This window comes from Macaca nemestrina, chromosome 6, assembly GCF_043159975.1.
Source record: "Macaca nemestrina isolate mMacNem1 chromosome 6, mMacNem.hap1, whole genome shotgun sequence".
NCBI classification, from domain to species: Eukaryota; Metazoa; Chordata; class Mammalia; order Primates; family Cercopithecidae; genus Macaca; species Macaca nemestrina.
In genome coordinates this window covers 28,407,692-28,421,172 of record NC_092130.1, presented here as the reverse complement: position 1 = coordinate 28,421,172, position 13,481 = coordinate 28,407,692, and the positions used below count along the sequence as shown (strand labels likewise).

At 41.1% G+C, this 13,481-nt stretch overlaps 2 protein-coding genes and 1 long non-coding RNA gene across 6 annotated transcripts in view; 2 read left to right on the top strand and 1 right to left on the bottom strand.

The window, feature by feature from the left end:
* Positions 1-1,931, top strand: part of LOC105466836 (histone H2B type 1-J-like) — an 88,389-nt gene extending 86,458 nt beyond the window's left edge. The window contains exon 6 of the mRNA XM_071098188.1: positions 1,399-1,931. Coding sequence (XP_070954289.1) covers positions 1,428-1,808 — 381 coding nt within the window. The 5' untranslated portion in view covers positions 1,399-1,427 and the 3' untranslated portion in view covers positions 1,809-1,931. The remainder of the gene's footprint in view (positions 1-1,398) is intronic.
* The window catches only part of LOC105466837 (uncharacterized), a 68,955-nt gene that overhangs the window by 18,568 nt on the left and 36,906 nt on the right, over positions 1-13,481 (top strand). The window contains exon 1 of one of the 3 annotated variants that reach the window (XR_011624567.1): positions 3,367-6,692. The exons of the other annotated variants lie outside the window; for them this stretch is intronic. This is a non-coding gene — a long non-coding RNA (uncharacterized lncRNA). Of the gene's footprint in view, positions 1-3,366; positions 6,693-13,481 lie in introns of those variants that run through there. 3 annotated transcript variants of the gene reach the window in all.
* Positions 1-13,481, bottom strand: part of LOC105466838 (glycine receptor alpha 1) — a 103,385-nt gene that overhangs the window by 75,461 nt on the left and 14,443 nt on the right. The window lies entirely within an intron of this gene.

Sequence of the window (13,481 nt, the reverse complement as noted above, 5' to 3'; positions counted from 1 at the left end):
GGCTGTGTGACCTTCAGTGAGTCACTTCCCTTATTGGCTTTCAGTTTCCCCAGTTATACAATGAAATTAAGATGATCTCTAAGAGCCCTTCCATCCCTCAGTCATCATTTTATGGGTCTATAATATTCCTTCTTTTTTTTTTTTTTTCATACACCTGGTCTGGGAATCCAGATTTGTCTGGACTTCTTTGGAGGAATGGGATTTTGTATCTTGGTTCTTCCTCACCTAGTCTCAAGACTTTTTTCTCCAAAGGGTCAATCTGTTTCTCAAGGTTTACTTGGAAGAAAGGCCAGATGAATGTTCAGATTCTCATTCTTCAGTTGCAGCATCAATTGGAAATAGGGAATCAATGTAAAACTGTCAATCTGAATTACAAATGAGCTAGGGTTGACAGTAAAACTGGGGAGAAACAATTTCAGCTACATTTTACATGGTACCACACCCCCAAGAACCACTCTGGGTTAGCAGAGGGGATCCCCCTAGTCGATTCCCTCTCTCCAGTTCACCATGAGCAGAGAAGTCCAGGAGGTCAGGATGGAAAAGGGGCAGAAGAGGGACTAAGAGGCTGAGAGCAACCAAGGGAAGGACCCATACAGCTGGAGGAGGAACTTGGAGGTGCAGATTGAGGACAGGGAGGTGGGAGGTGGAAGAGGAAGAGGACACTGTGAAAATGAAGGAGTTTGAGGCACGGTCAGCACTATAATTGAGGAATTCAGTAAGCACAGTGGACAGGTACCCAACTACACTTGGTGAGAGGATAAGAAGTCTCCAAGAGGCTTTGTGGAGAAAATGACGTTTTAAGTAAAACTTGAAGGTTAGGTATGGAGTTGGCCTGGAAAAATACAGGAGGAAGAGTGTTTGGGGTAGAAGGAACAGCATGTGTAGTTTAGAAGTGAGAGACAACTTGGAGAACTGAAAGAAGAGTTTAGTGTGTGTATGAAGGAGGGAGGGAGAGAAGAGAATGGGAAATGATGAGAAATGAAGATGAAACACTTGCGGGTAGGCTCTGTCTTGTTCAGTGCCTGGCAGGTAGTAGTAATTAAAAATTCGATTTGACTGGCCTTTGCCCTCTAATTATTTATTGTCCAGTAGATAGAATAGTTTAGGTACTTAAGAAATTATAAGAGGTTGCCACTCTGCTTAGGTGGCATAATTGGACTGCTATGGTGGCTTAGTGGTGGAAGGCAGTATTTGGGGTAAGGCAGGGATTAATTAGAGAATTCGTCTGAGTTTTATTAATTGTAGCCTCTGTGTGCTTTTAGAAAGACCCAACATTTGCCATTTTCAAATTGTGTATTCAGGGGAGAAAGCTTTCTCTTGCCCCATTGCCTGTGGGCTGTCTTTTTCTAAATGAAAAAGAAATAGTGATTACTTCCCGTTTTCTCGATCTGCTGTTAGTCCGCCTCGACTCGTAGTTCGCCCTCAACATGCCGGAGCCAGCGAAGTCCGCTCCTGCGCCCAAGAAGGGCTCGAAGAAGGCAGTGACTAAGGCCCAGAAGAAAGACGGCAAGAAGCGCAAGCGCAGCCGCAAGGAGAGCTACTCCCTGTACGTGTACAAGGTGCTGAAGCAGGTCCACCCCGACACCGGCATCACCTCTAAGGCCATGGGAATCACGAACTCCTTCGTCAACGACATCTTTGAGCGCATTGCGGGTGAGGCTTCCCGCCTGGCGCATTACAACAAGCGCTCGACCATCACCTCCAGGGAGATCCAGACGGCCGTGCGCCTGCTGCTGCCCGGGGAGTTGGCCAAGCTCGCGGTGTCGGAGGGCACCAAGGCCGTCACCAAGTACACCAGCGCTAAGTAAACCTGCCAAGAAGGGACTTTCTCTGGAATTTCCTGATATGACCAAGAAAGCTTCTTACCAAAAGAAGCACAATTGCCTTCGGTTACCTCATTATCTACTGCATGCAGAAAAGAAGACTGAAGAATGCAACTATACCTAGATGAACTTTCCCACAAGATAAAGCTGGCCTCTTGATCTCATTCAGATTCCAAAAAGAATCATTTACAAGTTAATTTCCTTCTCCTTGGTGCATTCCTTCTCCCTAATAATCATTTACTGTTCCTCAAAAAATTGTCTACATTACCCATCTCCTCTTTTGCCTCTGAGAAAGGGTACATAAGCTTCTGTACCCCACTGAGGGGTTGAGGTAGTTATTCTGTGGTCCCCAGCCCTGTACCTTAATAAATTTGTATGCCTTTTCTCTTAAAAAAAAAAAAGAAAGAAAAAGAAAAAGAAATAGTGGATGGTGAGGAGGGGTGGGTGGGTGTCCTGGTCTTCTGGGAAGAGGTGGGGCTGAGCTGGGCTGGCACCCTTGGCTTTCTAGGCTGAGCCAGTTTCCTATCCCTGGCTCTGATCCCAAGGGACTTGGGGCTTGTCGTACAGCCTGGGCCCTGCTGGTCACCCTCAGCTTTGCCTGAGTTGGATCATCAGGTCAGCATCTGGCTTCCCCCAGCCAGCTGTGCAATTCTGATTTTATCTGATTGCAGTAAGGGGCTTAGGCTGGCCAGGGAGTGCTTGACATTTTATTACTGTCACTTCATGATCTGCTAAGCACCCCTGGGAACAGAATGTCACAGTTGGCATGCCCTGAGCCCAATTCACCTCAGGGTCTTAGGGAGCAAGACACCTCTCCCTCTTCCTGTCCTACCTCCCACAGTTATTACTGCCCCCTATAGGGAACCCTTATCTGAATAAGAAGCACATGTATTTGCATATGATTTTCTTATTGTAGCAATGTAAAATCCTGGATTCTTGGAGCTGGACTAAACCTTAAAATCTCATCTGGTTCTGCCTCTGCACCTGAGGAAGTCTGGTCCTCTAGGGATCCCATATACTATGTAGCATCAGTTTCCATGTTTTCCTCTGGATAGCCTTCCATCCACTAACTCTCTTGCCTTATCGTATGTATCCCCACAAAGTAGGGCCACCTAGAGAAAGGTGAATGAGGTACCTAGCAAAATTTAAGGAGGCACTCCATCCCAGGGTTGCATAAGTGCCAATCCTGCACTTGCAGGAACCAGAGAGTGAGCACCTCCTTAAATTTTGTGCCTCACCTGCTTCACTCTAGTCCTGGCCCTGCTACAACATCCTAAATCCCTCAGCCTGGTCTATAGGGTGGGATTTCCTGTAGATTATCAAATCTATTCACCTGATGAGGGGGTCTCTTTACCTCTTACAGCATCCCACTTTATTTTCAAAAAGTTTCTTGTTTTTCTTGTTTGGTGGCAAGAAATGACATTAATTGAGCATCTGCTATTCCTAATGTGGACTCTGAATTGCACATTACATATTTTATCCCGTTTAATCCTCCAAACAGCCTGAGAGGCAGGGATGCCTGTCCCCATTTTACAGGTGAGAAAAGTGAGGCTTAATCAATTTTGTGGCTTGTGACTTGATCTCTCCAGCTCTGGCATTCCACACTGTATTTGCTTACATTACATTGACGTTTTCTTTTTTCTCATCTTCCTTACTCTATGCGCATGTGTGAAGCCTGGAGTCAGGACAGCCCTGGTCTTTTCTGGTTCAAGCCAAACTTTCAGCTCTGTAACCTTCTTTTTTCTCAGAATTGGGGCCATCAAGGTGTTATATAGACAAAACCCTGAAATCATGATTTTCACAAATGTCTCTTCAGGCTCTCAATAAACATGGTTTTCATGAAGAGCCTGGCACACAGTCAGAGCTCAATAAATATTTGTTAAATGGATGATCTATACCTGAAATTCCAGAGGAAGCTTAATTTAGCTGTGCAGCATTATTTGGCATCAGTGATAGGATTTGACTGGAGTCCAAAGAGTTCTAAACTCTGGCCCTGATACTCTTAGTCAGCCCCTTGGGAAAATATTTAATGTCCTCAGGGAAAATACAAGGCAGAAAAATAAGAGAAAAAGTCATTTCTTTCAGTGGTATTCACACGAAATGTCTTGGACCACTGGCCTAGGTCAAACCTATGTTTACACATAAACCCTACATTCCTGCTTCCTTATGTCCCTATTTATAATTCTACCACAACCATCTCACTTTGCCCCAACTGTGTCTATGTGTCTTACTCGGAAAAATTTTCCCGTGCCTCTGACTTTCAGTGTTATTCTGCAGTCTGGTCCTATGGTGAAAGAATGCTTGGCTTAAGCCTGGGGGCATCAAGTGGCCCTCAGATGAGTTACAGTGTGAAGAATCCAGGGGGATTCTTCAGAGGCTTGAGTGTGGAAGAACAGGCCTTTTGGGTTTACTCTGACTGAGGGAAAGCTCTTAGCAGGCCCTACATAATCAGCATGCATCCCACAAGTTGGACAGAAGAGCAAATGGCTCTCATTACCTTCAATGCAGCCTTTTTTTTAATCAGATAAATCTCACTGGAGAAATGTGCCTTTGTACAGAATGGAGCCCAGGCTTCTGGACAGAAAGTTTTAGGAAAAAAGATTGCATTAATCAGCAGGCATTGGTCATTTGAGGTTGCAAAGGCCTGGGAGTATAGATAATGAGGAGACATAGCAACAGGATAAAAACAGATGAAGACATGATATTAGCTAATGACAGTAATGGCTATCATTCATTGATACTTCACATATTTCACTGTATTTAATCTCTTCTCAATACCATGAAGATGACATCATTATCCCCATTTTACAGATGAGGAAGCTGACACTTTCATTTTCAGAAAATTTACCTGAGGTTATGCAGTTTGTAAATGGTAGCCCCATGAGACAACTGGTCTCTGAAGCCCATGGTATTAATCACTATAATATATTGACTCTTCCGAGTGATAGTGATTTGCAGAGTCCCTCTGAGGAGCCTCTCTGGTTCATGATATAACTGTTTCCTCATAACTCTGGAATTAAAACTAGGAATTTTAGAGCTCTGGGAATTGGAAAGTATGGGTTGGGAACAATGTAATTGATAGTCACTTGCACACATGTAACACTTTCAGTTTTTATGGCACTTCTAAATCCATCACTACATTCGATCCTCACATCTGCCCTGTGACAGCATCTCCATGTCCAGGTGATGACAGCGAGGCTCAATTGAGAGGTAGGAGGCCTGCTCAGTCTCAGATGGTAGAACCATAACATAACTGGAGGGCTCCAGGTCTGGTCTGGGTTATCCTCTGCTTGACTCCTTGGCCATTCCCCAGAACCAGTCATGATATGGAAAAACCTTCTCGACTGTTTATTACATCATTTCTATCACACTTGATCTGTAGTCAACTTGCCTTTTGTTTTGCCTTTTTCTCAGTTCACTCATCTTGAAAATAGTACCTGCCTTTACCAACTGCAGGTGTTTGAATGGCAGAAGGCCACAGTACTTTTACAGATGCTGTGGAAATAAACTCTCATTTCTCAGGTTAGTCAACTTTATTCATTAGGTACTTTTAGGTACTGATAATCTCATTTTAGATCACATTAGTTTATTATTTCATTTACTTATTTACTTAAAATAATTAGGAAGTGCCTATTATATTGTCAGAGATTGTACTAGGTGTTAGAGGAGGTTGCAAATAAAATAATAACAGCCAGCCCTAATTGAGTGGCTATAAAGTACTGTACTAGGCATTACACCAAAAGCTTTATTTGCAATACTTAATCCCCAAAATAACCCTTTGAGTTGGGGTATAATTACCTCTGTTTTTCTGATGAGAAAAGTGAGGTCCATAGAGATTAAATAATTTATCCAGGTTCACCTGACCTTACAGACTTCTCTCTTAACTATATCAGTGATGAATGTGCAATAGCCGTTGCTTTCCAGGGGCTCTCAAACTAGTAGAGGAAAACTTATGTGAGAACAAGTAAGTGCTTTAATATCCAGGGCCTTTAGAAAAAACCATACCACTTTTCCCTTCCAAGTCTATACTAGTTCAAACTCATAGTGGAAAAAAAAAGCCAAGTTGCAATGAACCCATAGGAAATGCATCAGCAAAACTGTAGTATTTATCCCAGAGAAAACAGAGGTTTCATAGGAGTGGAGCTTGGATGTGTGTGGTCTTCAAGCATCCAAAGACTATGATTCAAAGGAGGATGTTCAGAAAATAAACAATCCTTACTAGGCACTGAGGAAGAAATGATTTTAAATTGTAGAAAGGGCAATTTGGATTAAAACCTGAAGCTGCCTTTAATAAATGGAGTGACTGGTCTTCAGAAAGTGAACACTTAACTGTGAGTTGATAGGGTTTAGCTGAAGTGGGTATTTGCATGTAAATACAGAGTTTTAGGGATGCTCCAGGGCTCTAATAATGCTCTCTAAATAGCCTTTGTTGATTCCCCTGAATCCTTTAAGACAGAGTCAGAGCTGCAGCTTTGCTCAGCGGGGTGAAACTTCTTTGTTTCACTCAGCAGGTTCCAAAGTCTTGGGCAAGAAGTGAGCAGCAGAGTCATAGAATTATGAGACCTGGTCATCCTGTGCATTAAAAAAGACATTCACTGATCACCTGCTATAAATTAATAAATGTATATTATACCCCTGCAAGACTATCATCTCCATTTTATAGATAAGAAAACTGACTCAGAGATTAACTGAGAATAGCAAAGGCTACTACCAATGACCAAATACTTTCTAGGTGCCATCCACAAGTTAAGAACTGTTCCATACGGGTGTTCTAATCTTCCCAACAACTTTATGAAGCATCAAACATTTCCTTTTCTATTTTTCAGATGAGAAAACTGAGACTTGGGGAGATTGATAGACTTAATCAAGGTGAGTTAGTGGCAGAGCTGATACATAAATCTAATCGAGGTGAAATTTTGGCATAGGTTTTGGAGCCGCTGTTCAAATCTGCTAAAACAGCTCACTCAATTCAAATATGCATGATTTTAAGTTTCTACTCTTCTGTGGTTTAGTATAACCTTCTAGAAGGAATATTCACTTAGGAGAATTCAGGAAAAGTATCATTGACACCCTGTGGGACTTAATGAGGTGGAAGGAAGAGTGATGGATGACGAAGAAACGACAAGGCTTTGTGGCCAATGCCCCTTTACCCTTTCAGGATAAAGGAGCTCTAGGGTCCTTGCTGAGGTTTTCTTCTCTTCTTGGGATTTCTGTCCTTTTTACCCTGTACCTTCAAGATCCTCCAGCAGGTCACCTCTTTCTAACGCACAGGGGGACCAAATGGGGTCCTGAGTCCCACTGCCTTCTGCCACTTGTTGCATGTCTCAGAGGCAAAGAGAAGCAACCTTGGAAATGCAACAAGCTGTGGATGTGGAGTCAGAGATTCTGGTTTGCAGAATTCTACCTGTTGCAATTCTTCCTTGTATGATCTTGGGCAAGTCCTTTATTACGTGTAACCTTCAGCTTCCTCATCCATAGTGTGTAGATAGCTCCTGTTCTAACTTTTAAATTACTATTTAAAATAATGTGGAAGAAAGCATAAGAACTTGTTTTTTGGCTGAAACGGCATGCTCCAGGGCTAAGCACATAGACTCTGGCATCAAATCCAGGCTCTGGCTTTTACTAGCTGTGTGACCTTGGACAAGTTCCTTATTCTGTCTAAATCTTTGTTTCTGCATCTGTAAAATGAGGGTGATAGTAGTTGTTGCTCATAAGGTTTTTGTAAGGAATAAGCATTTTTTTTACAGTGCTTACTTTGGTGCATGGCACAGTGTACATGTTCAATACAATTTTTATGGCTTTAAAGAGAGTTGGTGGATCTAGGCTATGTGATGGGGGATGAATATATGAACTTCCAGAAGCTTTTTGTGCTTTATATTGGAATCTAGAAGGGCCACCCACTCTGACTCTAGAAGAGTACCACAGCAATCTCAGGTAGTTCTACTATGCTCTTAGTAATTTATCTGTTATGTAGTAAATTAATAGCATTACTTTGGCATTTCAATCAATAGGACTAAGATGAGCCGATGGTAACAGAGTAGTAATTGCTGCTGCACATATGGAAACTGTCCAGTGGCAAAAACTATTTTTCACAAGTTGGCTGGTTACCCTCAGACCAGATTCTTTCAATTCTTAAAAAAAAAAAAAAATTCCTCTGATGATTAAAGCAAAAAATGCACATTGGAAAAACACAATGGGGTTCAAGGAAAAGAATGAAAACCCACCTGGGAATCGCATTATCTAGATATCTACTGTTGACATATTGCTAAATTTCTTCCAGGATTTTTTTCCTCTACAGATTATAATCAGTGTTGTTTCCTCTTTTATTTTTTGACTGAAGATTCTAAATGAGCATTTTCTATTGCTATTAAACCTTTAGAAACACAATTTTAAATGAGTGCATATGCCAGTGTGTGGCTGGCATATGCAGTCATTTAAAATTAGTATTCATTTTGCTCTCCCACAGTTGATAGGCGTTTATATTATTTTCAATTTTTAGCTATCATAAATTATGCTGGAAAAACCCCCTTGGTCACAAACCTCTGTTCATGTCCTAGAAGCAAAATTGCTGAGTCAAAGCTAGAAATATTTCTGAGACAGAAAGGCTGTAGCAGAGTGAAGGAGCCCCTCCCCATCCCCCAGGACCAGCAACTTGGCTCTCATTGAAAATTAATTCTTCATAAGGCAGTGTGCTAGGGGCAAGGGCTGAAGGCAACGGCGAGTAAGTAAAAGTTGAAAAGGAGAGAGGTGACTGCTTCCACTTTTTCCCTTTTTCTCCACTGACTCACATTGCCCATGAAATTGTAGACATTGGAACGTGCTGGAGGGGAGAAAGAGCTCTTAGTAACAGATTGTTCAGAAGCCCAACATCGCTTCGTGCTTTGCATTTCCTTTTCTGTTAAATTGCCCTGCGTATGTCTTCTGCCTGTGTCATATTCATTTTTTTTTTTAATCCCTCAAAGTACTTACATTTTGTAAGCATTCCCTAAATGCTCGAAATGGGGGGTAGGATAGCATGGTGGACTCAAATCTGATTCTGCCATTTATTAGCTGGTTCTGATTTATTAGCTGTGTGATCATTTAACACTTTCAAATTTGTTTCCTTATCAGTTAAATAAAGGTAATAATAGGGATACTTTCTAGAATTGTTGGGCGAAGCAAGAAAATATGTATCAAGTGAGAATTGCAGTGCCAGGCACAGAGGAACTACTGAGTATGTTAGCAATTATTACAAAGAAAAATAAGGTTCAAATAATCTGCACTAAAATCTTATGCCAACCTAAGTTTAACCTAATAATTCTTAAGAACTTCAGAAAAATCTGAAGACTGAGTCAGGAATGCAGGAAATACCGGATGTGGGCTATACTTCACATCTTGGCTAATTTATTATATTCAGTTGTAGGTCCTACATTTTAAGAGGGACATTAACAGGCTGGAGCAGGTTCAAAAGGGAACAATTGGGCTGGTAAACAAACTTGAAATTGACCTGTAAGGAATAATTAAAGACTCTGTGGGTGTTTGGCTCAGAGAAGACTTAGGCAGAAGGGATTGGTCGGTTGGGCTGTTAGGAGAAGAGGGACCCAACTTAATAAAATAATGATTTGAGTATTTTTATTTTCCAGACATCTAGCTTTGCAAATAGTATTTATTTTTTCTTCTCCAAAACACTACACGAGGTACATATTTGTGTTCCTATTGTACAGATGAAGTAACAGGCACAGAGGCAGAAGTGACTTGACAGTTAATGTGGTTAATAGATGGAATGGTAGGAATGGAGCCAGGTCTTTCTAATTCTACAGTTTGAGTACCTTCTACAGCCCACTGACTTGTTCCAAGTGACTAGGGAAGGCCTGTCGGATTTTAAAGAGCAAAGTGGCTGCCTGATACATGTGAGGAAAGAATATTTAGACCATTAGAGCCACCCAATAATGGAAGAAGCTGCCTAAGTAGATAATGAGTTTCTTGTCACTGGAAGTATTCAAGGAGAGGCTGAACTTCTGCTCAGTAGCATGCTGTAAGGATGACAGCTGAGGAGTGGGCTGGAACTGTGACTTTATTACTTACTTGGATGTTCTTGAAAGTTGCTTAACTTCTCTGAGCCTGTTTCTTCATCTATAAACTGAGAATATGGCCTAATTTTAGAAGACTTACAAAAAAATTATAGATAAATTGTTTAGCCAAGAAGCTGGTATACAGAAGTTGCTCTTTATATATTAAGTGAAAAATTATCTATAATCTTTCTATTTATATCTGTGGCTCTCATTTATTTGGTGACACTGCCTACTCACTTCTTCATTGGGAAAAATTTTAGACTTGGAAAGGTCACCTCCTGGGTGAGTATTTTACTTCACTTCTGCAGTGGCAGGTACATGGTAATTTCTGTCCCCTTAGGCAAATGACAGGTTGGACTTTAAAACATGAGCAGTGGAATAAACAAAAGGAAGAATGTTTAGACTGAAATGTTAAGCAATAGAATAGACATTATTGGGGGAAAGATTAGAACCACACAGCTAATAAACCATGTCACCCTGTGGATCAAATATCAGATGGGTTCGAGGAGCCCACTATATGCCCAGCACTGTGCCATGTGCATTAGAGTTCAATCAATTGGAGGCACTGTCTTTGTCTACAAAGGTCGCAAGGCCTGGGATGGCTCAGACAGTTGTGAAAAGATTAGCTGATAGGACTGAGTGTTATTCTGTGCTATATCTTTTGGTTTGGATTGCAGCCCCTGGGCAATTAGGGAAGGGATGCTCAGAGGCAAGAGATGGAGAAGATGACCTTGCAAGGTCTCTTTCTTGCCTGGGATTTTCTCCTTTTGATGATTCCCAGGATTCTTTCTAGCAGGCACAATGCTGTAATGTTGCAGTTGCAGCTCCCTTGGGCACATTCACTAGTCGTTTCCCCAGGACTTTCCCAGAGCCTGGGAATATGCTAATAATTGTTGTCCATTATCTGACCTGGAGGAGGAAGAGGTAGATGAGGAAAAGGAGGAAGAGGTGAGGAAGAGGAGGAAGGGCCGCCCTTCTGAGGGCTCTCTCAGCAGCCTTCCTTCCTGGGCTTTGAGAACAAGGCAGCATCCTGCCTCCTCCCAGGTATCTACTCAGGCTCCTATTCTGTAGACATCAGTCTAGACTCCTACCAACATCAACCATGGGTCCCACCAGCAAGAAACATGGAGTTAGTTGCATGAAGAGAAAGCTTTTATTGTTGGAATTCGTGATGTGATGATCCTTCCTTTTCTTTCAACAAGATAAGCAGATTCCAACTGCTTTGGAAAATGTCTTCCTTTCTCTCTCTTGTTTCCTCCTCCTGTCATCATTCCTCCTAAACCTTTGCTTCTTTCCTCCTGCATTCTTTTTCCCTTCTGGTTTCTCTACCTTCTTCGTTTTCCTTCATTTGTTTCTGAATCCTGGGATGATGGAGTTGAGAGCGATCTTAGAAGTCCTCTAGTACAGTGTACTAATTCATTTTACAGATGAGAAGAATGCATTTCCAAGAGAGAAAGAGATTCACAGAATGAGTCCTTGGTGGAACCCAGAGTAGACCTGAGTTGAGCGCTCTTCCCTCTTTATTACTCTGCTTATCTCCACATTTCTCTCCCCTTTCTTGTTTTATTTTTTAATTGTTCATTTTATATCTTGCTCAATACTCTTTCTTCTCTTTTGTTTCTTCTTAATCCCATAATGTTAAATGGAAAGAAAATCAGGACTTTGGGTAGAAGAATTGAAAGAGAAGTGTGTTGTCAAGTTCTTTCCATCGTGGCTGTGATTTGGGGTGAGCCCCTCAATTTTCCTCCTCAGCGTCTCTATCTACTTTCTCCATCCTACCCTGCCACGTCTTTGGAGGGGTTTGTCCACTGTCTCTCTCCGTATGAAGACTTTGAACTTGAATTGCCAAGGTGCCCTAAAGGGTTCCTAGGTTGGTAAGGTCACTGCTTTAGTCCCTTCATCTACAAACTGAGGATGATCATCGTACTTTCCTCATAGGGTTGCTATAAAGATGAAATAGTTAATACATATCAAGTTTTTTGAAAAGTTTCTGGCATATAGTAGGTTCTAAATACATGTTATTCATATTTGCTAGTATTATTAATTATAAATATTATTATTTAGAGGGATTTCTGTCCTTAAGGAGAAGGGTTGAGAGTCACAGATGTCATTCTAATAAATAAGGAGAGAAAAGAAAATTATGAACATAGCTCAGATAAAGACTTGGCAAATTACACAAAGGGTGACCTGATCTCAGCTGTGCTCTGCCTCCTGAATGTGTCCACTTTTTAACCAAAGGCACCATCTTTTCTACAACTATTTGAATTCAAATTGTAGCCCATGTCCATGACTTACCCTGAGAAGAAGCTGTTTGGAACTTAAGAGTAAAGTTAGGCCTTGCTCAGAACTGACCCAGTTTAAGAAGTCCTTCTGATACTTTCCATTTTCTCCCAGGTAGTGTTTAAGATGTGACGACAGAGTGCTGTATTCTCCAAACCAAAATCACTTGCATATCATATCACGAGTTTTGCCCAGTTTATGTACTGTTATTTAATTTATTTTTAGTTTGATTTTTAGTCTTAAATGTTATCAATATCATAATGGAATTGGTAAGTTCTGGTCCCTAGTAAAATAAAATAAGAGAACATTATCCTGTACCATTATAGTGTATCTTGTACACTGTTGGTGTAACTCTGATTTGATTTTAGGGAAAGTTGTCTTGGTGATAAGAGACTTGGAATTCTCAGTTCTTGTCTAGGCTGGACATTAATTTACTGTTGACTTTGGACAAGTCCCTTTCCCTCTGGCCACAGTTCCTCCCTGAGAACTAAAGGAATTGGGACATATAATTCTTTCCATCTCTAACTTTCTTTTTTGTCATGAGTATTTTATGAAATTGCACAGTGAATTGTGTAGGGCTCCAGTCACCCTGATGAGAGTATGTACCATCAATCACGTTGTTCTGAGCACCTAATTCTATAATATAACTCTAGCCTTCCATTTTCCAGTGACATTTTGCTTCCAGCACAATTACTTCTGTGGGAACAGCAACTTCCATTTGTTCAGAAAATTCTTCTAAATACACCAAATAGTTTCAGCCTCTAGGCTGGTTTTTACTTAGAGAAAGCACAATCGACACGGCACTGGTTTGGGTGACCCCACATGTCTTTCTTTCCTACCTGGTACAGGTTGCCTTTTGTTAAGGTGGGCACTAAGTTTGATTGAATGCCCATGCTCTCTGGAATCCTCTTTTATTAAAAAATATATTTTCCAGCTTTTCAAAAGTAATATATATTGTTGTAAAACATTCAAGTATTACAGGAATATTTAATGCAGGAAATAAAAGTTCCCCATGGTCTCATTCTCAAGAGATAATAACAACTATAAGCAGTTTTCAGTCCATTTCTGTAGATTTCTTCCCCATAAGAGAACATTAATACATATAAAAAAATAAAAATGGGATCCTGCTATACAAACGGTTTTGCTATTTGCCTTCCCTTCTCTCTCCACTTCTCGTAATCATTCATCCTGGCCATTTTTGACTTTTCTGCATGGAATGAGGTTGCCTGCCCATGATACTAACTGGCTGTGTGACTTTGAATGAATCATTTTTCCCCTCAGGGTTTCAATTTCCTCAACTAGAAGAAGAAACAGTCCTCTACAACCT